The sequence below is a fragment of the Kluyveromyces lactis genome (genome assembly GCF_000002515.2).
Source record: "Kluyveromyces lactis strain NRRL Y-1140 chromosome F complete sequence".
In the NCBI taxonomy this organism is placed as follows: Eukaryota; Fungi; Ascomycota; class Saccharomycetes; order Saccharomycetales; family Saccharomycetaceae; genus Kluyveromyces; species Kluyveromyces lactis.
This window is the reverse complement of record NC_006042.1, coordinates 434174-462073: the sequence shown is the minus strand read 5'-3', so window position 1 is coordinate 462073 and position 27900 is coordinate 434174. Positions and strand designations below refer to the sequence as shown.

Below are 27900 nucleotides of genomic sequence, written 5' to 3'. Positions count from 1 at the left end.
TGCGTACATACTAGTTTTTGCCTGATGGATGCAACATCTAATTCAGTTTTGAGTCCATTGCAGAAGGAAATAATTTCTGGATTGACTGCGGGAACAATAACCACTATTGTAACTCATCCACTAGACTTGATCAAATTGAGGCTTCAGTTAGCTGCTATTGACCTCAAACCGTCAAGCTATTACAATCAAGTTCAGCGTATCATTAAAGATGGTTCTGGTACTCAACAATTACTTAAAGAGGCATACCGTGGATTAGGAATCAATATTATCGGAAATGCAGTTGCATGGGGACTGTATTTTGGATTATATCGTTGCTCCAAAGATGTCGTTTACAGTTTGTCATCTGAGCCAGCCTTACAAAATAAATTCATGAACGATAGGAAAATGACCTCATCGATGTATCTGGTTTCTGCTGGCGCCAGTGGATTAGCAACTGCGCTGTTGACTAACCCTATGTGGGTTATTAAGACTAGAATTATGTCTACCAAATCGAGTCAAGGATACACATCGATACTAAATGCCATTACTAGAATTTATACAGAAGAAGGGTTAAAAACATTTTGGAGAGGTTTAGTACCGTCCTTATTTGGTGTAACTCAAGGTGCATTGTATTTTGCAATATATGATACATTGAAACTAAAATATTTACATGATAGAAATGATATACAGGAAAGGAGGTTAAATGCGGTAGAAACCATAGGCATAATATCACTTTCAAAAATGATTTCTGTCAGTTCTGTGTATCCGTTGCAATTATTAAAGACTAATTTACAAACCTTCAGAACTGAACATAATGAAAACAGTAAAATGAATTCTCTAATACGATCTATCTGGCATACTAATGGTATTGCAGGATTTTATAAGGGTTTGTTTGCAAACTTAGTACGAGCCATTCCATCTACCTGCATAACATTCGGAGTTTATGAACATTTTAAGCATATTTCATGAAAAGACTATTTATTATCGGTTAGTGCATGTATGGTTTGTATTACAGAATAGTACTCAGATCAAGGACAGTTATACAAATATATAATCATGCATAGAAAAAAATCGCGGCCCAGGGCGATACCCTCAAGAACCATATAGCTTCTTTATTATTGTCGTAATGTAACTATTCAATACATCAATCAATTAATATTAATAAAATTGTAAAGATGGTAATAACGTTTTACAAATGATATACAATTTGATGAGCTTTAGAAAATTTATATGTTGTTTGATGATGGAGTTTAGTAACCTAGAGCAGCCAACTTTTCGGAAACTTCAGTACCAACAGTAGCAGACTTGTTGGCAACGACGGCGTTGTAAGCCTTCTTCTTCAAGTAGTATTCAGCAGATCTAGCCTTTCTCTTTTCTTCCAACTTGGCAACGACATCTTCGTATTTCCAACCAACGGAAGTAGATAGCTTACCCAAGGTGGTGTACTTTCTACCTGGCTTCAATCTCAAGACTCTCAAAGCTTGTGGAACAACAACTCTCTTCTTCTTGTCGTATGGTGGTGGGACACCTTCGAAGACCTTTAATCTTTCCAAAGCAGCCTTACCACGAGCAGTCTTGTGGGAGATCATACCTCTAACAGCCTTGTAGAAGATTCTGGATGGAGCTCTGAAATGGAATGGACCTCTGGTCTTGTTGAAAGCGGTGGCCTTTCTCAAGTAGTCGTGGTACTTTAACTTGTTTCTGAAGAATTCACCAGAAATGTTCAAAGCTTCAGCTCTGACAACAACAATCTTTTGACCGTTAAGCAATTGCTTGGCAACAGTGGAAGCCAAACGACCTAACAAATGGCCCTTACCTGTTTGAAACACAATGGAATTGTGAATAATTGTTAGTAAAATTGTTTCTTATTTCAAGCCGGTGGTGGCGCTTCTGCATTTATCCAAAATGTGAAGTGTCATCTAAGGCATGGTTATGAATCAAAACCATTGATAATCAGAGTTTGTTAAAACATAATGCATTAATTTGTTGAATGATAGAAAAATTTGACATCTTTTTAATAAATCATCACGCTGACTTGCTATGCCAAATGTATTATTAGATCACAATTTAGTTTCCCTGCTATCGGTTCGCAAGTGTTGTGCCATGTTTTCTTTACAATTTTTCTGTTTCTCCATACTCTCTAAAACGAACCTAAAATCATCGAGTTGACCTTTCTAAGCATTCATATATTATAATTTCAGGTTCAAATTGATATACATTGCATGTACCACTGTTATGAACTGACTTATCATCATTCTTCGCATCCACAAATCAATACATTATTCATTGTTCAAAAACTCAATTTAAATAGTCAATAGGCTGATTCATATCATCAGATATGCTTATTCGTTCGGTACGTACCATCAATAACAACGACTGGTTCGAAAGAAGACATTTCTCGTTATTTGTTCTCGTTCTTTTGAGCCAAACCTATAAAAGTATCTATAAGCACTATGTTATCAAAGGATTACTAGTTTTCAATACACTCTTGGAATTTCATACTATCAACACTTTCTGAAAATGAGGCGATGGACAAAGTTAGAGGTTCACCAGGATTCCAGAGGACGGCATAGGAAGAAACAGGACCAACTGGGCGTACTGACGGTGTGAGCAGCCTGGATATTCCTGCCTACGCCTAGACAGAGTCACAGTAGTCAGGAGCAGCCGAGTAACGTCCAAAGCGGAAAGAGAGTTTGGGATTCTCAGTAGGCTGGCCAAGGCAGTCAGAAGCTAGGCTGGGGTGATTGGCGGGAAGGCGATCATGGGAAGAAACGATTTGCGCAGGCGGCCTAATCGCGCACAGTACTCCTTCTGGTGGTTGTTGACTTCACTGTAATTCTCGAAAAAACAATTTTGCAATATCCGGTAATCATACAAATAATATAGTTTTCCGTGAATTTGATAAACTTGTCGGGTGTTCGGGTGTTCAGGAAAACAGTCCAAGGAGGAAACAGATACTTTCAATCCGGGTAATCATAAAGCGTTTCCAGAAGTTCTACACAGAATAATCTTACCCTATCATACTGTGAATATGTCGTATATACTGCGCCATTCTTCTGTCTAGATATAGTACTTCCAGATATAGTCTCCAATGAGAATACCTGTGTTGTCTCTCTTGAATCTCTTCCCTTGTCGTCTATGAGGTATGTTATTTCTTGAAATATCATGCTCCTGTAGCGATTGTATGAATTCTGGGGCTTCATGCGGGGGGAGTAGGAATAGTATTTCGATCGATGGGCACTTATTCTGTAACAGACGAAGCCGGAGCATCGTATCATTCAGTGAAGCGTGTGCTTCCACCGGATCTTTCAGTTGAGAGTACTGGAACATGGTCTGTATTCCCTCGATACATATCCAATGTCTGTCTGTCTTAATCTTTCCAGTTTCCATTTGCATATTAGCGTTATTGGAATTGTTACTGTCATCGGTATTGGCATCGCTTTGTTTAGGAAGAGGGCTGAATATGATTCTTTGATATAATGAACGGATGCATCTATTCAAATCACTTAAATCTACAGAAGACAGTACGTTAACACTTTCGTAAATTGTTTCGTTTCCTGATAATGGCAGTAATTCCATCATTTTAGATATGGGAAATGAGCTGATGGCAGATATGTAATGTAGTTGAGAATTGAAAGCTTCATCTTTCATATACGTCACAAAATCTCCGCATTTATTGTCTACTCCTATGTCTATCTTCATTAGTGAATGCAGTGCTAGACGTCAACCATGTGTAGGTTTTAGCATTGGTGTTCAAGTCTTACGCGCTTATCGCAGTTAACATTACTATTTGATATATATTCTACTCAAAAAGGATATTTTCGCAATGATTCATTACGATGTTCATGTTAGAAGATTTCGCAGTGAAGGTAAGAAAGTCACAGAAGTAGCATGAAGTCTATGAGGAACATCTTGACATGGAAACGTAACAAAAGCATAACAAATAGAAATACATAATAACAACATTGTTACTTATAAGGAGAGGCAAGATAGTGATACGGTATGTAAATTTCGTAAGTGTTCGGGAAGAATTGAGTTTAGTTTTCAGGTTGGGTACATTGAATATTGTACTGTTAATGATATGATAATTGCACTATGAGGGTATCATTGATCGGTTTTTACTATAACCGAATTTTCATTTGGATCAACAACCAGTTGATTGTTTCTGTTATCTTTAACCTTGATTGGACTGCTCATTATTCTGCCTTCATCTTCATCGTTTTCATCTTGCACGTTCCTGGCACTTAGAAGATTGGTCTTGTCATCCTCATTGATGGAGTTCGACTCTTGAAATGCATTATTCACGGCCAACATATTAGATTTGGAATCTTTCCCATCCAGATTTTCCGTTACTTGTGGGTGGGATACCGGAGTACGTTGCAAATTGGTAGAGGGTGTATTATTTACAGAAGAAAATTGTAATAAATTCATTACTCCAGGGCTTGATTTTGTTGGAAGCTGCAAAGCGTTTGAGTCAGACCTTGATGTCGATTGTCCCATGTCAGTGGCCTGCGGAAGGGATGGTAGATTAAGTATTGGTTGTGGAGATTTCTGTAAGTTGGATCCTCTTTCCGGAGTGTACGCTTCAACAGCGTTCACTTGGAAATGTTTGTTAGGTGAATGTAGCAATGATCCGGTAGAAGATACATTGGAAGGCATCTGCTGGTGATTGGGTGATCTTGTCTGCCCAGAAGAAGGTGGAGGAAGAGCTGGTTGTTGATGTTGACTATGTTGAGAAGGTGGATTCAAATGTTGTCTTTTAGGAGCCGGAAGGTCGGACTGATGTGAATGATCCGTAGAATAGTTCGAAGACGTATGATCCTGTTGCGAATATGAAGGAATTGGTGGATGTGGTACAGGTGGAGAAGTTTGATGTAGCGATGATTGTGAATGAGGTTGTAGAGATTGCAAGGATTTTTCTAGCTTCGGAGTTTGACTATAATCCGAATGTGACGATGATGATGATTGTGGTTTTACATTGGTCTTACTTTGATCGTTGAAGCTGAAGGTCTCTCTTTGTATGGGTAGACTGTTGAAACGATACATGTGAGCTTGCAACTGTCTAGTGACACTAGATCCACGCCTCACTTTCCCTATTTTCCCGTTTTGCCACTTCTCTAGGAAATCTCTCTGAGTTTCTTCGCTGATTCTCCACTTCATACCTTTACCTGGTTCACCTGGTTTCCTTGGCACCTTTTCGAACGCTTTGTTCAAGGAAAGATTGTGTCTTATTGAATTTTGCCAGCCAGCTTTTGTATAACGGTAGTAAGAGTAATGGTTGGCGATATGTTTGTAAATGTCAGATAAGGACAATTCACCTTCCTCCGTAGATAAGATAGCTTGTGTAATCATGGTAGCATAACTATGAGGTGGTTTAATATTTCTGTTTTCATCACGAGATAAATCAGTAGAGACATCTGTGCTAGCAATGTTGAATCCAGTGTTAGCGATGGTACCATACAGTTGACCGTTCGACATGTCGGAGGAACCATTACTGTGTGACATTCCGTGTCCATTAGAAGCACCGTTGGAACCATACATCTGTCCCGTAGATTCTGACAGCAGTTGTGACCTCATGGCAGAATCAGGAGCATCGTACATTTTGAAAGCTCTCACTGAAGGCTGACCGTTGCCATGGCTATGCAAATGAGATTGGCTTGATTGAGGCAACATTTGAGTCTGAGAGCTGACACCTAATTGACCATTACGGGAGGGTGAAGATAATTCCAACGAATGAATTAAATCTGGATTAGATTGGAAAAGGTTTCGTAACAATGGATTTGTAGTAACGTTATAATAAGCCATGAAAAGCTTTGGAGTCAAATGGGCTACCGCATTCGGATCAATGTAAAGTCCTTGATCTGGTAGAATAAACATCATTTGCGTACCACCGATATCCAAAATGGATCCTGAGGATAACGGATGAGGCACTGAATTAGGGCCTGAATTAATTCTATGGAAATTGACCTTGGCTCCATTACGTCCCGTGACATGTAATTCCCATAGTGCAGAATTTGAATTGAATTTAATGGTAGCATGCTGCCTTGACACAACTTTTGCCGGACCTAAATCTATATCCACCGAAGCATCGCCTGGAGAAGTGTTCCTCCCAATGTTAATCACTATATCTTTCAAATAGTAAGTCCAGTCTTTGCCCGCGATTTTCGCATAAGCTTGCACTTCACTGGCAGTATTCTTATCATTAGCATACTCAGCTGCAACAGAAGTGGCATCCTTGGGCACTTCCAACACACTTATAAGCGCATTAACGAAATCCTGCTGTTGTTGCAAAGAAACACCACCTGCCCCGGCACTAGCATTAATACCCGTGCCTGTATTCACAACATTATTCATAACCGCATTAGAATCGCCTCGATAGTAAAAACCGCCAGCGCCACTTCCGCCGTTACCTTGTTGTATCTGAACGTGCGACTGAGACATCATGATGAACTAAAAGGAAAAAAACACAAAGGATCCAAACAAAGGCTGGGATTTGAACCAGAATAAACAGACAATAAAAATTAGTAAGGCTTACTTTACTGATAAAAAGAAAAATAAAGAAAACCGCACACGCTCAAATCAAAACAGCCGAGCTGTACAAATATCTTTTGATAGCCTGATCTTGAATATACAACGATTTTACTGACTTTAACCGCTGAATCCTTGAAATTCCATAACCACTGATTCAAAAAGCTAGATATTGTTTGTTATTGTTATAGAGTTAATCCAATGTTGATTCAATTTTATTGTATGTGAAAAATTCAAAATTTTGTTTGGTAAACAAAGCATTGACAACAAAACAAAACAAAATAAAAAAAATAAAAAAAAAAAAAACGAAAAACTAAAGAATGGTATGGGATACTCTTAGATAAGACAGTACTTATCTAGAGGACGTAGTTTCAGGATCATCGTGTACGATGTGAGGGACGGAATTTGTTGCACGAAAAAGGGGAAAAGCTGCACATTTGATCTGAGATGCAAAAGATGTGTATATCCGGGTAAGTACGTCACATGATACTACAACTGTAATTGTGGAAGCTACCTTCTCCGAAGAAAGTTCCTGTTCCCTTTTTTTCCCTCGGATAGAAGACAAGTCCTTAACGACACTATATGTACGACGACGCTTTGGGATAGAGTAATTTATTTTAGATAGGCATTTAATGATGATACACAATACGTATCACGTGCCCAGTCTAATTCCCTGACTTGCTCCGTTTGTTGCTACTGCAATGTGTATCGGACATTTATTTTGCTATCAAGGCTTAGTGAGAGAGCGAAACGGTTCGGAGATGAATCCGGAGGTTCTTTCCATGCTGTTCTTGTTTACATAATTCATGCGGTTTCCAGTTGTTTTTTTTTTTAAATTTCTTCAATCGAGAATCAGTGAATATCAGCACACGAGATATTGGGCATCGCCTTAAAACAGAAAATGCGCTATATATTAAAGATATGGGTTTAACTTACATAGAATATGTATATATATATATATATATATATATATGCTTGTCGCTATGTTAACGTGAGATCTTGGCGTGAATTAAAATCTATTGTCAGGTGTAGGCATTTTGATACTTAAGGCAAGGTTTTGTGAATACTCTTCAACGATTTCAGTATCCAGCAAGTGCCGAAATTTCACTGAATCTCAAAACCACATTGACCAGCCGAAATTATAACAGGGTATAGGAAACTTGCATAATTATAGTGGTTACGAATAGGGCTGGTTCTTACTTGTGAGATAGATTTAGAGACGTCGATATACAACGCCATGGAACTTCAAAATAAAAGACGCAGAGTCACTAGAGCATGCGACGAATGTCGTAAAAAGAAGGTCAAATGCGATGGGAAACAGCCTTGTATTCACTGTACCGTTTACAACTACGAGTGTACTTACAATCAGCCGACCAGAAGAACGGTTACTGGGTCTAATTCATCGAATTCAGTTGGTTCTTCTATCGCTGGGACTGTTACTGTATCTGGTAAGAAATCAGGTGTCATCGGACAGTCATCAGATGGGTTTACTGGTGGAAACAGATCGGATTCTGGCACTCTGTCACATTCAAAACGGCTAGGTTCTGGTTTCAGTAACCACGGTGGTGTGTCTAATAGTAGTGCTGCTTCAACACAGGGACATCACAAGAAATATTCGGCCAGCAAGAATAAACAGCTCCAGATCAGGGTTTCAAAATATGAGGAACTTCTTCGAGAGTTGATCCCGGATATACCAGATATCGATTCAATTGATATCCCGACTTTCGCACAGCTGTTCCATAATACCACGAAGGATATCAACCTCAATGAAATGGTTCAAGAATACAATTTGATTGCACCTACTGAGGTTGCACCTATTGTAACGAGAGATAGAGACATGTCAGATTCATTTTCAGGTACGGGATCTATTTCCATTGGTTCACATCTACAGCAAAATTTACAACCGATAGAAAACGTGGATGGGTCGATAGAATCCCATGAGGGTAAAGAAATTAAGATTATTTTACCACCGAAACCCATTGCCATTCAATTTATAAAATCTACTTGGGAAAACTGCTGTGTTTTGTTCAGATTTTACCATAGACCATCATTTATCAAACAGTTAGATTTACTCTATGAAACGGATCCTCAGAATTACACCCATGAGCAAATGCAGTTTTTGCCCTTGTGCTATGCAGTAATGGCAGTTGGTACCCTCTTTACCAAAACTGTAAACAGATTGAATGTCAATCAACAATCCCCTAATAACATTAATGATGATGATGATAGTAATACTAATAATAATACTAATGCTGATATTAACACTGATACTAATACTCCTGATTCCAATACTAATAATAATACCAATAATAATACCAATAATAACACCAATAATAATAATAATAATAGTAGTGATGCTTCTACAAAGTTCTTGCAAGATGAAGGGTACAAATATTTTATTGCAGCAAGAAAGTTGATTGACATCACAAATGCCAGAGACTTGAATTCAATTCAAACCATTGTTCTTTTATTCCTTTTCTTGCAATGCTCTGCCAGACTATCCACGAGCTACTCTTATATTGGTGTTGCCATGAGAAGTGCTTTAAGAGAAGGTCTTCATAGAAAAATAAAACCGGATCCGTCAAAAACAAAAACGAATTTCATTGAGATTGAAATGAGGAAGAGATTGTTCTACACCATTTACAAAATGGATATTTACATTAACACAATGTTAGGTCTACCTAGGACTATATCCCCAAGAGACTTCGATCAAGAGTTACCACTGGAATTGAACGACGATTATATCACTGAGGACGCTATCTACCCTGAAGAACAAGGCGATGTTTTGTCTTCAGCAGGAATAGCAAACCAACATACCAAAATTTTAATGATTCTTGACCAAATCATGGCTGATTTATATCCCATTAAGAAGACCAACAACCTCATATCTCATCAAATGGTGACAAATTTGGAATTGAAGCTAAGGCAATGGCTCGATCAACTTCCTCCAGAACTAATTCCAGGTTTGAAGGATGTCCCAGAAAGGTATTTGAGAGCTAACTGTCTTTTACATCTATCATTTTTGCAAGTCCAAATTATTCTATACCGTCCCTTTATCCATTACCTTTCACCATCGGCTCCTCAGACTGATACTTTGTCCATACAAAGAGCAAAAAATTGCATCTCAGTGGCCAGAACGGTCGTTAAATTGGCCAAAGAAATGATGGATGCGAAAATCTTGCCTGGATCTTATTGGTTCAGTATTTATACGATCTTCTTCTCTGTCGCTGCTTTGATTTATTACGTAAGAGAATTAACTCCTACTAATTCGCAAGATATTGCCACGTATGATGAAATTATGAATGATGTAAGAAATGGAAAACAGGTTCTTCTTCAGCTTAAAGAGACTAGTATGGCAGCTAGTCGTACTTATAATCTCTTGACTGCATTATTTAACTCTTTCAATGCTAAAACCAAACAATCCGTTGAAATGCAAAAGAAAGTCCAACAGGAACAACAAGCGGCTACCACGAAATTCGAAGACTCTTCAGATTTCGGCGGTACATTCTTTGATCTTCCCATTGATGACTCCAACGAAAATGCAGTTATATCTCCAGATAGATCAGTAGATACTCTTGAAAGACAAATTCCAACACCAAATTTCCTTACGAACACGTTCCCAGTTGAACCAAATACTAGTATTTCAGGAGTGAATACCTTGAATACTTCTCAAACAGCAAATTTGTTCTCAAGCACAAACTTTGGTGCATCATTGGACCCCGTTGAAAACAATATGGATAGGTATCTGCCCGTTGATTCAAATCAAAACAAACAGTCTCTTCAACAGACACCCCAATACATATCGACAACTACTCCTAATCAGATTCCTGACTCCGCAGTCGACGGTACGTATGTTCCAGGTATGTTTGACCAATTGGACGTGCAATTATTCGGAAGATACTTACCACCGTATATGTCTGGTGTAACTGCCAATGATTCAAAGACAAAGGAGGAACCATTAGATGATACCAAAACAGACACTATATAGTCTCACTTGGCTTGCTTTCTAATCGATAGCTTTAGTGCGATTACTATCTCCAAACTTAAATAATATAAGTCTTATTTAATTAGTTATACACCTGTTAGATGTTTCCAAGTCTTGATTATGAAAACTTAATCAGACATCATCTTCTTCCTGTTCTTCCTCCATAAAATCCGATTTATTGAAGAAAGAGCCAAGATCGTCTAATTCGGCCCACATATGGCTTAACGAAGGGTCTTTGTCTTCTGTGACAGATACCACGTCACCGAATTCATCTGTTCCTTGTACATAACCACCATCAGCATGGAATTCGACAATCTCTTCTAGAATACCTGAATCGCCATTATCAACTTCCCCACCGACCATTACCGCGCAAGTTGTAAATACAGCGTGCACATTATGCCGAGTCGATGCCGCCGTCAACGCAGGCATGGGAATAGACCAGCCGCTCTCTTCGGGGATTCCAAATAAGGTCGCTGTCTTGTTATATACCTTCTTCGCGTCCTTATTTCCCATACTTATTCTGAGAACATCTTTATCCATCTTGCTCCCCGATACCTTAGGGATGGTATTGAGTACCTCTAACGCGTCGGATTCCAATTCACCAAGTAATAGCCTTAGCAATGGTGAAATGAAGTCGGCCCCGACGCCTATAAACTCCGGTCTGGATAATTCCGTCAATGGAAAGATATGTTTTAGTAGTTGCATAGTTTGTATCTTAACCCAGTCCATGCTGTTGAAAAGAAGACCCAATAAGAATACCAAAGCTTGAGGGGCATAATTTGGGAAAAAGTTCGAACTAATAAAGTTAACAATTTGGCTCATGAAATCCTTCTTCGATCTGAATTTGTTCTTCACCATTGAGTCTATAATTCTTGATAGCGATGGCTCATCATTTGCCATACATAAAGAAATCAAGCAGTTAGCACCGCGTACAACACCATCGTTCATATCATTCGTATCAAGGGCGTATAGGAACCGTGGCAGATTTGCAAGTAAGGCGTACAAAATACGTGATTCCTTATTCGCTATTATTTGACTATCGTTGAGCAAATTTAATCTATCTAAAAATTGCAACGAAATCTCCCATGAGTTGCATGATCGCAATCCGATCATAACTATCTGCTGAAGTCCATCAAATTTTCCCTCCCAATTTGATGGGAACGTTGAAATCAAGCATTGAACTGTGTCTGGTGAATCTAAATCGATCTTAGAAACAAACTTCGAAAGGGAAGATAAAACTTCTATAAATTCTTGTTCATGTATAGTATTAAGGCAAGCAACGACCGACCAAAATAGCTGCGGGAAATCAATTAACTTATCAGCATTCAATTCTGCTGTAATTGCATTTAATGTCATCAAAATTTGCATTGCAAACCCTTGGATATCTGGATTCTCGTCGGAAATAGTGTTGGATAATCTGTGCAACATGTCTCGTAGCATTTCCTGGTCTAAGAATGTCAAGAGGGACCTAAAAATTTGAAAAGATCGACAGGCAATATGACGAACAGAACAAGTGGTGGCCCATTTGAGTGAGATTCGCTGCCAGTCCTCCTGTAAGGTCTCAATTTCTGAAAATATGCTAATGATATTACGTATCATTGTGTCCATGCTTTTGGGAGATCTGGCACCAGATTCCTTTGTCAAGTTCTCATACGTCCAGAGCATTTGACGATTTTTGATAAGGTTGACGGTTTCATCGGAATTTTTGTTGGTAGGTTCCAGGCCATAAATAATACCACATAAGATACGACTCGCGCTATCTTGGATGATAGGTACGTGATGATCAAGTAGACAAACGGATATATGGAGCAATAACGGTAGACGAGATTTTACTGATTCATTCGGAATTATCAATAAGTTGACCAAGAAAATCATTGATAGTTGAGCCTTAGAGAAAACAACATCTTTACCACGATAATCCAAGATTGTCCAGATATCTGCAATGAAGGAATATTTATCATTATTTTGTGGCTCTTCGCGAAGTATTTTCGATGTTGGGATTATATGTTTCGGCTCTAGACTATGGAATAACGTATCTATGACGCCCATTCCACCCGGAACATTAGCCAAAAATAGCACAATCTCTCTAGCATGCTTCACAAACTCTGGGTTCCTGCAGTTGATAGATGTAGATATAATATATTCTAAAACAACGTGAATGTTTTGGAATGAGTTTCCTTTACCTAACGAAATCCACAATTGTTCTACTTCCATTGGATATCTGTTCTTTGAATAGATTGTCAAAGCAAAGGTATTATTTAATACCATGAAAGTGTCCAAGTCCTCGGATGACTTTAAGGTAAACTTGTTGACCCACGGGACAAACATAACGAGAACATTCTGTTTTAATTCAGTAGGCAGTAAGTGGAAGTACTCTGACATTCTAGAAAATACTTTCAATCTCACTTCCTGCGGCAACAATTCGGCGAAAATATTTGATATCTCTTGAGCGGTAGATTTGTATACAGTTTTCGACTGATTTGATAACCGCTCTTTGAATATTCTTGCATATGAGGATTCATAAAGTTTACTTTCAATGAATATTAATAAATCGATTGCGTGCTCTCTCATTGCTTTATCGTTGCTTACAACACCATTCAAACCAAATGCAACCAGTTCATCCTCAGTTAAAAGTAGCGTATCCTGTCTGCAAATGGCTTCACAGAAAAGCGAATAATACGCATGATGAATCAAATTATCTGATGTTTGTAACTTTATTTGATGCAGAACATCCCTCATAAGTTGAACGTTGGAAGTGTTAGCTTCAAGAATTGTCTTCAAAGCTCTGACTCCGAGTATTTTTATTTTGTCATTCGGAGCGTGCAAGAGTGAATCAATCCAGCAAAGTAAACCAGCAATATCAAATGACATCTGTATTGGGAGACCGTTGGTGTCATATATGGTTTTAGAAACCTCTCCTGAGCACAACACGATCATGCATTCAAGTGCAACGGTCTCTAGCTTGCTTTTTTGAAACTCTAAAGCCGTTGCAAAGGTTGCATCTTCGTATGCCTTTTGGGAATTTGCAGCCATGTATCGATATCGTTGAGAAGATAGCGAAGTATACTGGCCGTATCCACACCATTCTTTTAAGAAATTGAAGCAAGATGCCCTCGCCTCGAATGGAAAGAAGGTATCACAATCAACTTTCGTTCTAATCGAGAAGTAGAAACTGGAAAGGAAACCAGAAAAGTAATGACGCAAAGGTTGAAACTCAAAAGATTTTTGAACTTCATCTATCTCAAGGAAACTTTTCATTTCCTTCAGATAATGAGACAATTTCTGTAAAATCCAGTCATCTGAGTTAATCAGTGGATCTTGTAAAAATGGAGATAATATTACTAGAATATGGACCATTTCCATTCTCATAACATTGTTGGAGCTGTTTATGTTCCAGCTTGTCATAAATTGATCTATACTTTCAATGTATGCGCGGTATATGTTGATATTCATTGCACTCAAACCAGTGATTACTGCAGATTTAATAAAGTTTTTGTTGCAGTTTAATAGAGGCAAGACCATTTTGAAAACAGAAGTAGCAGATTTGATTTTTTGATGCTGAACGGTGAAAATTTGCTGACTTTTCTTACGGCCATGCTGTCCAGTAGCCGCTGGAATGTGTAGTTTTTGGTCATTCGTTGAAGTAAGAGAGCTGCAAGCCACAATTAGATAAAGCTTCCATTGATTTACTACAGCTTCGGGCAGTATATCCTTGAACTTCTCAGTGGAGTTGCTCATTATTGATAAAATTAGTTCATAAAGTTGCACTAAACGAATGCAGACGATGGACCTGCATAATGCCATAGTTACTGGTGATTGTTCAAATATGTACGTTAAGAGTTTTGGAAATACTCTTTGCCAAAGAGCCGCATCGACCCCATATTCAGATTCACAAAGTCTGACTAAGATGTTCGTCTTAGATTTCATGGTTAACTTGACAAGTCTAGACTTTTCGGCCACACTAAGCGATTGCTTCTCAGGTTCTAGCAGTTTTGGAATATCATAAGATGGGAGCATATCGATCAATCTTGATCCACTTTCCGCTACCAAACGAGAAGAAGATCTTGAGTGACCTTTATCATATGTTGTTGCCTTTTGCATCAACGCTTTATCGAATTTGGAAGTCAATTGAAGAATTTGAATTGCTAATCGGCGGATAGAAGCATCGGCGCTGCAGAGAAAGAATAAACCGTTGCCTTCGACATCTTCCACGACAGTTTGGGTATTTTTCCATTCAATTTTCTCTAATTCATGATAATTCGCTTCCAAAGTTTTGGGGGGCAGTTTCATTCCATTGAGAGCGGCATCTGATTCTGATTGTTGGATGTCGTTCTTAGTAAAATCTTCGAGCCAGCATTCAAGCAATTCGACGTATAGTGCAAGCAATGTTCTGTATTCTGCGGAAGAAAGATAATACAAGCTATACCTTGATTGTGTCTTTTCATCGAAATCAAATGAGTATTTAGCGAACCAAGTTATTAGGGTGTAGGGATTCTTTTTGGCAGCTAATACTTTCAATGCATTTTGGGCACTTGTCGCAATCAGCTGATCTGCGTGGACAGCATTCCTGGATAGAATTTCAATCGTAGATTTGAATGGAATGCTTTGAGACACTGACAAACAGCAGGGCAAAACCTCAATAAGGGTTGCAAAAAGTGCCATATTCAGGCTTCGTGCATAATTTGCACTGTTATCATTATTGATTCCGAAACCAAAATTTGTGATATTTGAGAAAGGTGTGGAAGGTTGGCGACGGTGTTCATTTTCCGGTGACCACACCTCTGATCCTATATTAGAATCAAGTAACATGAAAAGTTTGTACAAATACTTCACAAGTTCCTCATGATTGGCCCAATTTTTATCCGAAGAATGTACCGATATCTTATTCAAGTCAACTTCATAGAACCTGCGTTCTCCATCAGGGAATATAGGCCTTTCTTTAGTCATAAGTAATCCTCTATAAGTATTGATGACTAGTATCAATTTTTCATGTGCAATATTCTCTAAATTCGTCCCATTAAAGGAGGATTTCATCAAATGTAGAAGAACATTTTCAAATACGAAGGTAGGATGAACGTATCCCACAGTCACGAAAACATCACATAGAGGGTTTATGATATCCATATCTGTCGTGATCCAGTTCTCCTTCTTCTTTGAACTCAAAAATAACGAGAACAATTTTGTCAACGTTTTGTCTGTATTGTTTAAGGTTTCAGTACATCTGAAAAGATAGACCCATATCAACCTTGAAAGGCCCATGGAGAAAGCAACACGATCTTCTAATGACTTAGATTTAATTTTGGTAACGTTCTTCTCGATCAAAGATAACCAGTTTTTGGAAAACAATTCAGTATCTGAGACACACAACACTGCCACGGTCAACTTGAAAGCAAGTGTCCAGCATTTGCTGTCAGTTTGAAGTTTTTTACAGGTAGCTAGGATCGACGTCATTGCTTCTATCCACGTTGGATGATTAGCCTCTGCTGTCATTGCTCCAGCCAACGGCAATAAAAGTTGACTTAGTACTTCAGCATAAGCCAAACGAATAGAAGTGTTTTGGGACGGAGCAAAGAACTTCGAAATAGATTTGATGAACCCTGCACTTTCCTCAAACATTTCTAGAGGATAGTTTTTAAGCCTCAAATAACGCATTCCTAGGATTAAAAGGTGCACAGAGGGCTCTTGATCACGGGGAACTTTGGGAGGGATTTTTTCGAGATCTGCTATAAATTTATCACTGACAGAGATAAACTTTTTTTCACTCATCCAGCCTAATAATTCCGCGAACGAGTTCCAATTTGCTGATTTAATTAGCGTTGAAGACAGTGATGATGGATCGGTAGTCTTCAATTGTGTGAAAACGATACCTTCAAGCTTCGTACTTAACTCATCATCAAAGTCCATAGGATTCTGCTTGACAATCTCGATCAAAACACGACACAAAATATAAATGGTAATAAGAGATTTTCTATCGGCCTGGAAAGCCATTTCTTTTGTTCTCTCTACCTGGTTCTCTAATGATGCAAATTTGGGATCTGAATGAGAATTCAGGCTTGTAGAGGACTTTGATGAGGTATTTCTTCTATGTGTCAACCTGCTGCTAGCTGAGCTAGATGATTTTGAGTGAGTTCGACTAGCTGCCAGAACTTGCTCATTATTCTTCACATACTGCTCATATTCTTGCATGATTTTATCCAGTTTTTCCGCTGCTAAAGCAGCTACTTCAGACTTTGTCTTCCTCCAAAACATCATTGCATCTATTACCGGTTTCGCATTTTTCTTGGAAATGAAACCCAACGATTCTATAATTTTGTCAAATTCTATATCCTTGCCTTCTCCTAAAATTTCTATAATTGGAGGTTCCGTCTCTCTCGGATATTGTAAACATATATTAAGCTTCATCTCGGCAAATCTTACGAACTTTGTGAAAAGAATGTGTAATGCGTATTCAGACGGACTTTTCCAGTCAGTTGCCGATTTCTGTCTTAATCCGGCAACGTATTCATCGGGGAATGAGGATGTACTATTAGCAGATGCAGGATCAGGTCTTGGTTGCTGAGATACCTCGTTGATGCTGTAATTTATATTGTTTGTAATTTTGTTCGACAGGTTATCTCCCGGCTTGTTCAATTGCAATGCATTGATATGGAATTGTTCTGGGGTCACACCATTAGGATCTACCGGTGGAATGTCTATGATATTCAGTGTCTGTTGAGGATAATCTGTATTGCTATGTTGCACAGCCCCCTGGTCAATCTGGGTGGAAGGATACTGTTGTTGCTTTTCAACCTCTACTTGGTTCACATTCTCACTTGGAAACTTAAAATCATTACCCATATCATCAGAAAGTAAGGTACCATGTGCCCTGTTTTCTTTCCCCACTGGAGGAAACATAAACCCAGAGTTCATGTCCAATTGTAAGTTGTGGATATCTGGCAGTATTGGACCTTTCTTATTATGATTTAAAACAATTGGAAAGCGAATTTTCGTGACAATAGGCCTTTTGATAAAAGCACAATTCAACCCAAATTCTCGTATTCCATAAACCTTGGGAACACGATCAATTATGAATAACGATCTCTTACCGCGTAGACAGCAATTCTTTCTTCCACTCCCTTATGCAGATCATTTCATCGTCATCTCCTACTGTTAACTTCACTGAATTGTTATTCTTGATCTGGTCACATGATACGGAGTGTTCCGGGTAATCAAATAATTAAGCCTAATCGGAAGCATTGCACATATCAAAATCGTAATGTGGAATAAAACCCAACCTTAGTCAACAAGAACGAGTAAGAACTCAACGAGTTATTTAGTGCTTTAGCATTCGATAAACTTGTCATTGAAGACCGCCCTATCACTGTAAAATATTTATATCGTACCATAATGGCGACAGACTATACAGAAGATAAATTGAAAGCAGACATTGTCAGTTTTATGGCTAATGCAAAGGTTAATACTTCTGTGGCAGACAAATTGGCCAATACGATCGCTGATGAGGTAACTCGAAAGAGCATTGAATTGTTACGAATTGTAATATTTTTACGAGAGTACTTAACCTCTGATGACGATAGCACCAGACAAAATGCATTGAGCTGTTTATCTTGTATATTGGAACACATTTCACCAGCGGTACTAAAGAAGAATGATGTTTCAGTGATATTCGATTTCTACCAAAGTAAGATGGAAGATTCAGGCTGCATGAAAGAAACACTACAAGGGATCAACTCATTAGTACTAATGGACTGTTTTTACGTTAGTCACGTCGAAAAGCTGTTAAAACTTTTAGGAAATGACTATCAACCTACTAACTTTTTGGCTGCGACTAGATATTTCGGATTCAGGATTATGGATAATATACTTATCAAATTCAAATCCCAGATGTTGGGCAATCTCAAATTGAATGACTTATATATCGAAACTTTTATTCTTGTTGCAACTGGTGAGAAAGATCCTAGAAATCTTCTCATATCTTTCCGTTTGAATTCTGATATTAGCACCGGTTTACGCAACATTGACAGTTTCAAGGAGGAATTATTTGATATATTATTCTGCTACTTCCCAATCATGTTCAAACCCCCAAGTAATGATCCATACAAAATTACCAATAATGATTTGAAACTAGCCTTGAGAAGTGCCATCACTGCCACGGAAAAGTTTGAGGAGGATGCTTTTGGGAACCTCTTAGATAAATTGGCAGCATCGTCACCAACTGTTAAAAATGATACTATACTGACCCTCAAAGCATGTGTGGATACATTCAGTGGAACATCATCTTTGAAACACTGGCTGCCAATTTGGGATGCCCTAAAGTTTGAAATTTTAAATGGCACAGACCCGGAACCTTCAATCCTCGATACTGCAATGGATACAGAAAACCAAAACTCGAGACCAGAAGGAAATATTAGTAACTACTCGGATTCGCTCTCTATTATAACTTCATTATCTTCGAAACTCATCGCACTAGATGAACATGCATTTGATAAATTTTTTAATCATATATTTGATGAGTTTGTTCCAAATTTTGAACAAGATAAGGATTTAAAACAGTGTTGTGACCTGCTCGCTTCAATTTCTAAAGTGAGCTTGCAAACATTTAATAAAGTCATGAAAAAAGTGATTCCAGTGCTTTTCATGGATAAAGACTTAGATGCTTCTAAACAGAAACTCTTGATTCTCAATTTGGCGCCATTTTTTAGCGCTTATATTTCACTCTTTGGCGAGACCGGTAAAGAGATTTCCAAATTCCATGCTAAGAATGAATTACAAAATCACAAAGACAGCATATTAATGGTTTTCAGCAAGGCATTAACTGGTACATCCAAAAATGAAGTTACCCTGAGGACGCTTGCTATCATACAATTCACCACACTAGTTAAAATGTCAGGTTTTTTGGATAGCGAGGAAATAGCGATGATTGTCCAATATTTCACCGAAACAATTTTGACTGACGAGAATAAGAATATATACTGCGCATGCTTGGAGGGTCTCAAGTTTATCAGTGTGTTCAATGAATCCATTATTTATGAAGTCTCTTTGAAGTACATGTTACATCTACTTCCTGATAATGAAAACATGGTTCCAATCACATTGAATAACACTGATATAGTCCCAATAGAGCGAGTTTTGAAGGTCATTCTCGATTTCACTACTTCAAGGCACCATTTGGTCAAAGAAAGTATTGTTGGTCTTGCTTCGAAATTAAACCTCATTGTAATGCATCCAAATTGCAGCGATTATTGTTTTTTGATTTTGTCATGTCTTTTTTCCCTTTTGCAGAATAACATTGATGAATTCGACCAGAACGTTGTGCAATTCTTGAAGGAATCGATGGAAGAGACATTTTTACAAAACTCTTTGAAAAATGATATGATATACCTTGATGACCACTCCTTGAGCCTTGCGGCTGGAGTTTTATTTCAGCTTAACATAAAATCTGATGTCTCAACCCATCAAAGTGAACTTATTACCTATAATAAATGTTTCTTGGATGAAGAAAGAATTTTTGATTCTGCTCAAAGATCTATTGTGATTTACTCCAGGCTTTTGGCAGCTTTGGATAAGAATACATCTTTTGAAGCCGCGAATGATATATTTTCAAAAGCCATTGAACTCATTAAGAATAATGAAGCTCTCCCAACTTTCGAATCTCTAAATTACTTGGAGTTCTTGGCGCTATTATCAAATAAATGGGTTACAGAATCTTACATAGAAAGCGTGCTGGACCTAACTGACACATCTATTAAGAATCTTGAAATAATATGCTGGATTAACAAAGGTTTGGTCATGAAAAATTCAGTTCTTGCAACAAAATTGACGGATCATCTATTTTCTCTTTTAAGTGACGAGAAGTTTGGCAATAAGGTTGCTCACCTCTTTGAAGTTTTAGTTCTTGACCTTCTAATTTTTCAAAGATTTAAAAAGGTGTCATGGAATAACAATATTCGATTAATTTACAAGCAGAAGTTTTTCAATCACATTGCACAAAAAATGGTAAACGCCTTCAAATCTTCTGATAATATGACCATTAAATCGAATTATCTTACCGCAGTTTCTTTAGTTTTAAAGAATACTCCATCAAATATCACCATATCGTATATCACGGACTTGTTACCTCTTCTTCTTCAGGCTCTTGAACTAGAGAATATCGAAGTCAGAATATCATCTCTAGAGACACTAAAAAATACTGTGAATCAAATGTCTCAGTTGGTTACTGAACATGTCCATTCGTTAGTTCCGCTGTTACTTAACTTATTGGTCCCATCGAAATATAGTAACGTGAACGTAAGATTTCTGTCATTAGAAATTCTTCAGACTTTAACAACCAGTGTTCCCCTTAACTACTTGATCCCCATGAAGAATGAAATTATATCAAAACTTCAAATTGGTTTAGATGACTCGAAGCGTAGAGTGCGCAAACAATGCATAGACACAAAACAGGCATATTTGGAATTAGGACAGGTACCATTTGAGTAGTTCTACTTCCTTCAAATAATGAATATACTTAATTAATATATATGAACCGACAATGAACACTTGAGTCTACTGAGTATTTGATCATATGCTGAGAGAAAAAAACACACCTTTGTATGAGCCGCAATGAAAACTCCGTACCTGTACGTCTTTGTAAATATGAGCTCAATAATCTTCATCTTCGTCTTCTGATTCCTCCTCATCGCTCGCACCAACTGGAGCCAATCCAGGTGTGAGAGCTTTATATCTGTGGTCTTGTATCGATTGTGGTAGCTTCTCCTTGAACTGTTTCTTCTTTTGTCTCCTAGATTTTACCTTCCTTACCTTCTTTGAATCTTCTGAGTTGGCAAGTATTTGTTTCTGTAAATCTAACAGTTCTTCCTTATCGTCATAATCCCAACTTTTCAGGTTGCGAACATTTTTCTTCACCACTTTATCCAAATAGGATTTCTCATGATCCGTAAGAGAATTATCTACTTGATGCTTTCTTAGTACTTGTAGCTTAGCCTTCTGTTCTATATCCTCTTGGACTTCTTTTCTTCCAGATATCTTCTTTCTCAACATTTTCTTCTCCCTCTTTTTGATCCGGTATACATCCTTTTCTTGTACCTCTACTCTTTTCTTCAAGTTCCTATCTATTAGTTGTGCTTTCGAGCCTTTGTCTCGGCTTGTTTTCTTTCTTTCTGCATTAACCGACGCAGAACCCGGCAGTACGCTTTGCAACAATGCGTTCACAGCGTTGGTAGCATGAGCAGCTGCAAGAGATGACATTATAATCAGAGAATTTTAGTTCTTCAAACCTTGATTGTCAATACAGAAGACACTTTTGTAACAGTTCGAAGCACTGTAACTATCTCAATCGGGGAACTTGATAGTTCACTCTCATCACATCTCATCTAATCTCATCTCATCTCATCCATGGCGTATTATCCAAATTTTCATTTTAGGTCATGAAATATTAAACAAGAAAAGAAACAATGGTGCCCACTTTAATGCGAATATTTTGGCACGTGATCGAAGTTGGTTTATTACCCGGTTCTTGTTGTTGTTACCCGTACTTTGGCCCATGGCAATAGTGAATGTCAAAGAAAAAAGTAAACACGATAAATAAAATTGTGAAAAAGAGGATGAATTTGAAAACAGTTTGATTTTATTCTGAATTTAGTTTTGACACGAGAAAAGGACGAACAGAGGTTTGTTTTCAACACGGCAACGGCGGCTAAAAAAATAGACGCACCGAAAGCGAAACAGTAAAGAATTCTAGGGCAATAGTACCTGTTTGTATCGCGTTAGCTTTGTGACAACTCTGAATTTTTTTAGCAGGACTTCAGTTATTGTTTTACCCCCTTTCAGAATAAAAAAGGTTTAAAGCTCACTAGCGGGAAGAGACCTGGATCACGTTAAGAAGTGTGAAATAAAACAACAATGGATCAAGTCGTCGTAACGAATAACGCGGATACAGCGCCTCCTTATCCGCTTCCTATAGTGAATTCTGAGAATGTTGATAATGGGAATTCCGAAACTGAAAACCAGGACGTTAACGGCAATATCGAAGACAACCATGTTGGTGCTGACAAAGGAAGCAACAACAATTTTCGGAACGACAGTGGTAGTGCTATTGGACAGAACCAGATTGCCGCTGTTCTAGAAGAAATGAAGAAGGTGGAAAGAGTAATCTTGCCACTACCTGAAACGAAAGAACAATTAGAAAATTTGATTTATCGTTACAGATACATTTCTCAATATAGAGATCATAATAAGCTTGAAGTTGAGGCTATTGAACAAATTTTCACCCAAATCTCGGATAAACAGGAAGAGTACAAGGAAAGGCTGCTGAGGTTAAGAGAAAACGCAGCCAAAGATATTCAGTGGGACGAAAAGTTGTTGAAGGAGCAAATGGTAAGCTTACAGCTTTTGAGTAAAGATATAAATATACCGGATGGCCTCTTAGAGGATGATGATGATGAATCAGTAAGTTCCGACAGTTCTGATATCTCGGTACAACTGGAGAAGGTTAAACTTTCTGTTGATTTCGACGAAACAAGTGTGCGCTTAGGCCTTCCCGAAGCTTTAAGCAACTTTCGTCTTAAATCTGGAAATGAAGCCTCGCTTGGAGATTGGGAGGTTGAAAAAATAATCTCCACACTCATTGCGAAAAGAATTAAACAACTTGAAAATCTACCCTCTAATTTGGGAACATATTCTTTAAATGATGCGCTTGATTTTGTAACTAAAGATGATATTCCTACCGGCGCAGACGACTTCAAGTTAAGAGCTTTGGTGGAGCTCAAGTCCTTGAAAATGCTAACGAAACAGAAATCTTTGAGAAAGAGGCTGATTGAAAGTGTTGCAGCTAAATCGCATAATATCATTCCATCTCTCCGTGACTCTCCTTATACTTTAGCAGCTCAAAGATCCATTCATGTTAGACCGAAGACCATCGTTCCACAAACTGCTAGATTAGCAGAAGAACTTGAAAGGCAGGAATTGGTAGAAAGCAGGAGAAGAGAAAGAAACTTACGGTTACAAAGGATCAATAATATTGTATCAAGTATCAACGAAAGATTGGAGAATGATACAACACAACGTGATCGCTGTTATCAAATGGGTAGATCTATCGGAAACTTGCATGGTCATTTGGAGAAAGATGAGCAGAGAAGAATGGAAAGAACTGCCAAGCAACGTTTAGCAGCCTTGAAGTCCAATGATGAAGAAGCATATTTGAAATTGTTAGACCAAACCAAAGATACAAGAATTACACATCTATTGAAACAAACTAATTCTTTCTTGGATTCTCTTGCTCAAGCGGTTAGAGTGCAGCAAAATGAGGTACGCATCAAAAGGGGTGAAGAAATTCCTCCAATCACGGATGAAGAAAGAGAAAAAATTGATTATTACGAGGTTTCCCACAGAATTAAGGAAACAGTAGACAAACAGCCAAGCATATTGGTTGGAGGCACGTTGAAAGAGTATCAACTAAAGGGTTTAGAGTGGATGGTGTCTCTATACAATAATCATCTTAACGGTATTCTCGCAGATGAAATGGGTCTAGGTAAAACAATTCAATCCATCTCGTTGATCAGTTATCTTTATGAAATAAAGAACGAGAGGCAACCATTTTTGGTGATTGTCCCTTTATCCACCATCACGAACTGGACTATAGAATTCGAAAAATGGGCACCTTCTCTAAGAACCATTGTGTACAAAGGGAACCCAAACCAACGTAAGGCTTTGCAACATACAATCAAAATGGGAAATTTCGACGTGGTTCTAACTACTTATGAGTACATTATAAAGGATCGTCCACTGTTGGCCAAACACGATTGGGCTCATATGATTATCGATGAAGGTCATAGAATGAAAAACGCTCAATCAAAACTATCTTACACGTTGACACATTACTACAAAACAAAAAATAGGCTAATTTTAACGGGTACTCCATTGCAAAATAATCTACCAGAATTGTGGGCTCTATTAAATTTTGTTTTACCTAAGATCTTTAATTCCTCAAAAACATTTGACGAATGGTTTAATACACCATTCGCGAACACAGGTACTCAAGAAAAGCTAGAAATGACAGAAGAAGAAACGCTTCTAGTTATTAGAAGATTGCACAAAGTTTTACGTCCATTTTTGTTACGTCGTTTGAAGAAGGAAGTCGAAAAAGATTTACCTGACAAAGTTGAGAAGGTTGTGAAATGTAAGCTATCAAGTCTCCAGCAGCAACTATACGAACAAATGTTAAAACATAATGCTTTCTTTATTGGTGCAGGAACAGAAGGTGCAACCAAGGCTGGTATCAAAGGTTTGAACAACAAGGTCATGCAGTTAAGGAAGATATGTAATCATCCATTCGTTTTCGATGAGGTTGAAAATGTTATCAACCCAACGAGAGAGAACAGCTCCATTTTGTATCGTGTTAGTGGTAAATTTGAACTTCTAGACCGAGTTCTTCCAAAATTTAAAGCGTCAGGTCATAGAGTATTGATGTTTTTCCAGATGACTCAAGTTATGGATATCATGGAAGATTTCTTAAGGATGCGAGACCTTAAATATATGAGATTGGATGGTGGTACCAAAGCAGAGGATAGAACTGGAATGTTAAAACTGTTTAATGCACCCGATTCTGAGTACTTCTGCTTTTTACTTTCTACCAGAGCTGGTGGGTTAGGTCTAAATTTGCAGACTGCTGATACGGTCATTATTTTCGATACTGATTGGAATCCTCATCAGGATTTACAAGCCCAAGATAGAGCTCACAGAATTGGGCAGAAGAACGAAGTTCGTATTTTGAGATTAATAACAACCGATTCCGTCGAAGAAGTTATTCTAGAGAGAGCAATGCAAAAATTGGATATTGATGGTAAAGTTATTCAAGCCGGTAAATTTGACAATAAATCTACTGCTGAAGAACAAGAAGAATTTTTGCGTAGATTATTGGAAGGTGATACTAACAAAGACGATGAATATTCTGGTGAATTAGACGACGAAGAATTAAATGAAATTCTCGCACGTACTGAAGACGAGAAAGTGCTGTTCAAAAAGATTGATGAAGAACGTGTAGCTAATGAGAAGAGAGAAGCCATCGATTTAGGTTTGAGAAAGCCACTGCCGAGGTTGATCACCAAGGAAGAGTTACCTTCAGTATTCACTGAAGATATCACTGACCATTTGAATGTTGAGCCTGCTGCTATTGGCAGAATCAGAGAAAGAAAGAGAGTCTATTACGATGATGGTTTAACAGAGGAACAATGGTTACAAGCTGTCGATAATGATGAGGACTTAGATGAAACCATTGAACGTCAAAGAGCTGCTCGTGAAAAACGTCAAAGAAAACAATTAGGATTGGAAAGTCTAGAAAATAGCGTTGAGCCTGAAGAATCTTCCTCAACATCCAATACTGTAATATCTGCTGAGCAAGCCGTAACTCCTGCTCGTGAAAATGGTAGAACTCGTTCTAGGAGAAAGGTTGTCGCTACTCCTTCGACTACTCCTGAAGAGGAGTCGGAATTGGGTGAAGAGAAAGAAGCGAAACCGGTAAAACAAGATGCAGGACCTTTAAAAAAGAAGATCAAACTCAAGCTTAACATGAAAAAAGATGACGCTCCCACCAAACGCAAAGAAGAACCACCTTTAAAAGATAAAGTCGAGGCACTATTGGCTTTACTAAGAGAGTTAACTGATCCAACGGATGAGCATTCAAGAACTTTCATTTTCGAAAGATTACCTTCAAGGAAGGAGTATCCGGACTACTACAAGGTTATTGAGAAGCCAGTAGCATTAGAGACGATAACAAAGAAGTTGAACAAGAAACAATACCAATCTATCAACGAAGTAAAGTCGGACTTGGAGACCATGTTCAATAACGCTAAGCTTTACAATGAAGAGGGTTCCTGGGTCTTCAATGACGCAGAAGCCTTGGAAGAATTTGCGATTGACTGGTTCTCGAAGAATGAGTAATGAACCCCCAAAAACGCTACTGGCAAGATTGTAAAATTACGTTAAAAACGAACACATAATAGGGGAAAGAAACAGACTGCTTATAAAATGTAGTGAATTCCACGTATTACCTTTAATAAATTCTTTTGAAAAACCTGACGATATATACAGAGTACTTAAAGACGATATGTATATAGCTCAAAGTATTTGAATCAATAACTGACGACATGCAAATACATAATATCGTAAAACACCAAATATATGCACCTTCATAACACCCACACGTCTCACACAACATATTGGGACTGTTTTCTTTACTTCTGTTTTGAATTACGACGCAAATTAAATTTCCCTTTTGAAAAAATTTTCAAATGAAAAAAAGCTGTCCAGACTCTGGTGATATATAATCAGAATACGGAAAGCCATATTTTTCAACTTACAACTTTCACAGCAGTAGTACGGTACTGTTCAATTCTACTGTATAACTTTGCTCAACCAACCAAAGCAAACGACACATAACCAAAAATGAAGTACATTCAAACTGACCAAGTCCTAGATGTCCCAGAAGGTGTTACCGTTCAAATCAGATCCAGAATAATCAAGGTTACTGGACCAAGAGGTGTCTTGACTAAGAACTTGAAGCACATCGATGTTACCTTCACCAAGGTCTCTAACAGACAAATTAAGATCACCGTCCACAACGGTGACAGAAAGCACGTTGCTGCTTTGAGAACTGTTAAGTCTTTGATTTCTAACTTGATCACTGGTGTCACCAAGGGTTACAAGTACAAGTTGAGATACGTTTACGCGCATTTCCCAATCAACGTTAACGTCATTGAAAAGGACGGTGCTAAGTTCATCGAAATCAGAAACTTCTTGGGTGACAAGAAGGTCAGAGAAGTTCCAGTCAGAGAAGGTGTTTCTGTTGACTTCTCTACCAACCAAAAGGACGAAATCGTCTTGTCTGGTAACTCTGTTGAAAACGTTTCCCAAAACGCTGCTGACATCCAACAAATCTGTCGTGTTAGAAACAAGGATATTCGTAAATTCTTGGATGGTATCTATGTCTCTGAAAAGGGTCTGATCGAAGAAGAAGAATAAGCGAACCAAAATTTCGGATACTTTTGACACGTTACTGTACACTAGCGAGGAAGACGTTCTCCCCTCAGAGGTGGATGTTCTATATAAGTAGATAGATTCAGATTATGTACTTTGTCTTTCTCTTTGCCATCTTCCGATAATCAAGTATCGGAAGAATACGATAGGGGGAAACGTTGCTAGAGCTCGATTCAATATAGAGCCACTTTACGTTTCCTCAATTCTTTTTGATGTTAAATCACTGATTCTTTTCCTTCTTAATCATAACAATTGCCTGGAGTTTTCAACTATAAAATTTCCGAAGATGAGTTGAGCCTCAAAAACCTGTAGTCTAGTGTAGCTTAACCTTGAGAGTAGTAGTATTGGAAGTATCGAACGAAGATTGATTGAAACATCTT

The 27900-nt window shown here is 38.1% G+C and overlaps 10 protein-coding genes across 10 annotated transcripts; 5 read left to right on the top strand and 5 right to left on the bottom strand.

The window, feature by feature from the left end:
* Window positions 1-24: 24 nt before the first annotated feature.
* FLX1 (flavin adenine dinucleotide transporter FLX1) lies at window positions 25-948 on the top strand (the record flags this gene model as incomplete). The annotated part of the gene is made up of 1 exon (XM_455292.1): window positions 25-948. The coding sequence occupies one exon, from the start codon at window positions 25-27 to the stop codon at window positions 946-948; it is 924 nt and encodes a 307-aa protein (XP_455292.1).
* Window positions 949-1229: 281 nt separating this feature from the next.
* On the bottom strand, window positions 1230-2374 carry KLLA0_F04675g (60S ribosomal protein uL13; the record flags this gene model as incomplete). Its single annotated transcript, XM_455291.1, has 2 exons — window positions 1230-1795; window positions 2341-2374. The coding sequence occupies 2 exons, from the start codon at window positions 2372-2374 to the stop codon at window positions 1230-1232; spliced, it is 600 nt and encodes a 199-aa protein (XP_455291.1).
* Window positions 2375-3039: 665 nt separating this feature from the next.
* Window positions 3040-3681, bottom strand: CSM2 (Csm2p; the record flags this gene model as incomplete). Its single annotated transcript, XM_455290.1, has 1 exon — window positions 3040-3681. One exon carries the CDS (start codon window positions 3679-3681, stop codon window positions 3040-3042), a length of 642 nt encoding a protein of 213 aa, XP_455290.1.
* Window positions 3682-4083: 402 nt separating this feature from the next.
* Window positions 4084-6423, bottom strand: FKH1 (forkhead family transcription factor FKH1; the record flags this gene model as incomplete). The annotated part of the gene is made up of 1 exon (XM_455289.1): window positions 4084-6423. One exon carries the CDS (start codon window positions 6421-6423, stop codon window positions 4084-4086), a length of 2340 nt encoding a protein of 779 aa, XP_455289.1.
* Window positions 6424-7744: 1321 nt separating this feature from the next.
* ASG1 (Asg1p) lies at window positions 7745-10495 on the top strand (the record flags this gene model as incomplete). The annotated part of the gene is made up of 1 exon (XM_455288.1): window positions 7745-10495. One exon carries the CDS (start codon window positions 7745-7747, stop codon window positions 10493-10495), a length of 2751 nt encoding a protein of 916 aa, XP_455288.1.
* A 129-nt stretch (window positions 10496-10624) lies between these two features.
* Window positions 10625-17401, bottom strand: TAO3 (Tao3p; the record flags this gene model as incomplete). Its single annotated transcript, XM_455287.1, has 1 exon — window positions 10625-17401. The coding sequence occupies one exon, from the start codon at window positions 17399-17401 to the stop codon at window positions 10625-10627; it is 6777 nt and encodes a 2258-aa protein (XP_455287.1).
* Window positions 17402-17878: 477 nt separating this feature from the next.
* Window positions 17879-20968, top strand: MET18 (Met18p; the record flags this gene model as incomplete). Its single annotated transcript, XM_455286.1, has 1 exon — window positions 17879-20968. One exon carries the CDS (start codon window positions 17879-17881, stop codon window positions 20966-20968), a length of 3090 nt encoding a protein of 1029 aa, XP_455286.1.
* Window positions 20969-21130: 162 nt separating this feature from the next.
* RRT14 (Rrt14p) lies at window positions 21131-21736 on the bottom strand (the record flags this gene model as incomplete). Its single annotated transcript, XM_455285.1, has 1 exon — window positions 21131-21736. One exon carries the CDS (start codon window positions 21734-21736, stop codon window positions 21131-21133), a length of 606 nt encoding a protein of 201 aa, XP_455285.1.
* A 654-nt stretch (window positions 21737-22390) lies between these two features.
* Window positions 22391-26425, top strand: STH1 (RSC chromatin remodeling complex ATPase subunit STH1; the record flags this gene model as incomplete). Its single annotated transcript, XM_455284.1, has 1 exon — window positions 22391-26425. One exon carries the CDS (start codon window positions 22391-22393, stop codon window positions 26423-26425), a length of 4035 nt encoding a protein of 1344 aa, XP_455284.1.
* A 504-nt stretch (window positions 26426-26929) lies between these two features.
* RPL9B (60S ribosomal protein uL6) lies at window positions 26930-27505 on the top strand (the record flags this gene model as incomplete). Its single annotated transcript, XM_455283.1, has 1 exon — window positions 26930-27505. The coding sequence occupies one exon, from the start codon at window positions 26930-26932 to the stop codon at window positions 27503-27505; it is 576 nt and encodes a 191-aa protein (XP_455283.1).
* Window positions 27506-27900: the final 395 nt, after the last annotated feature.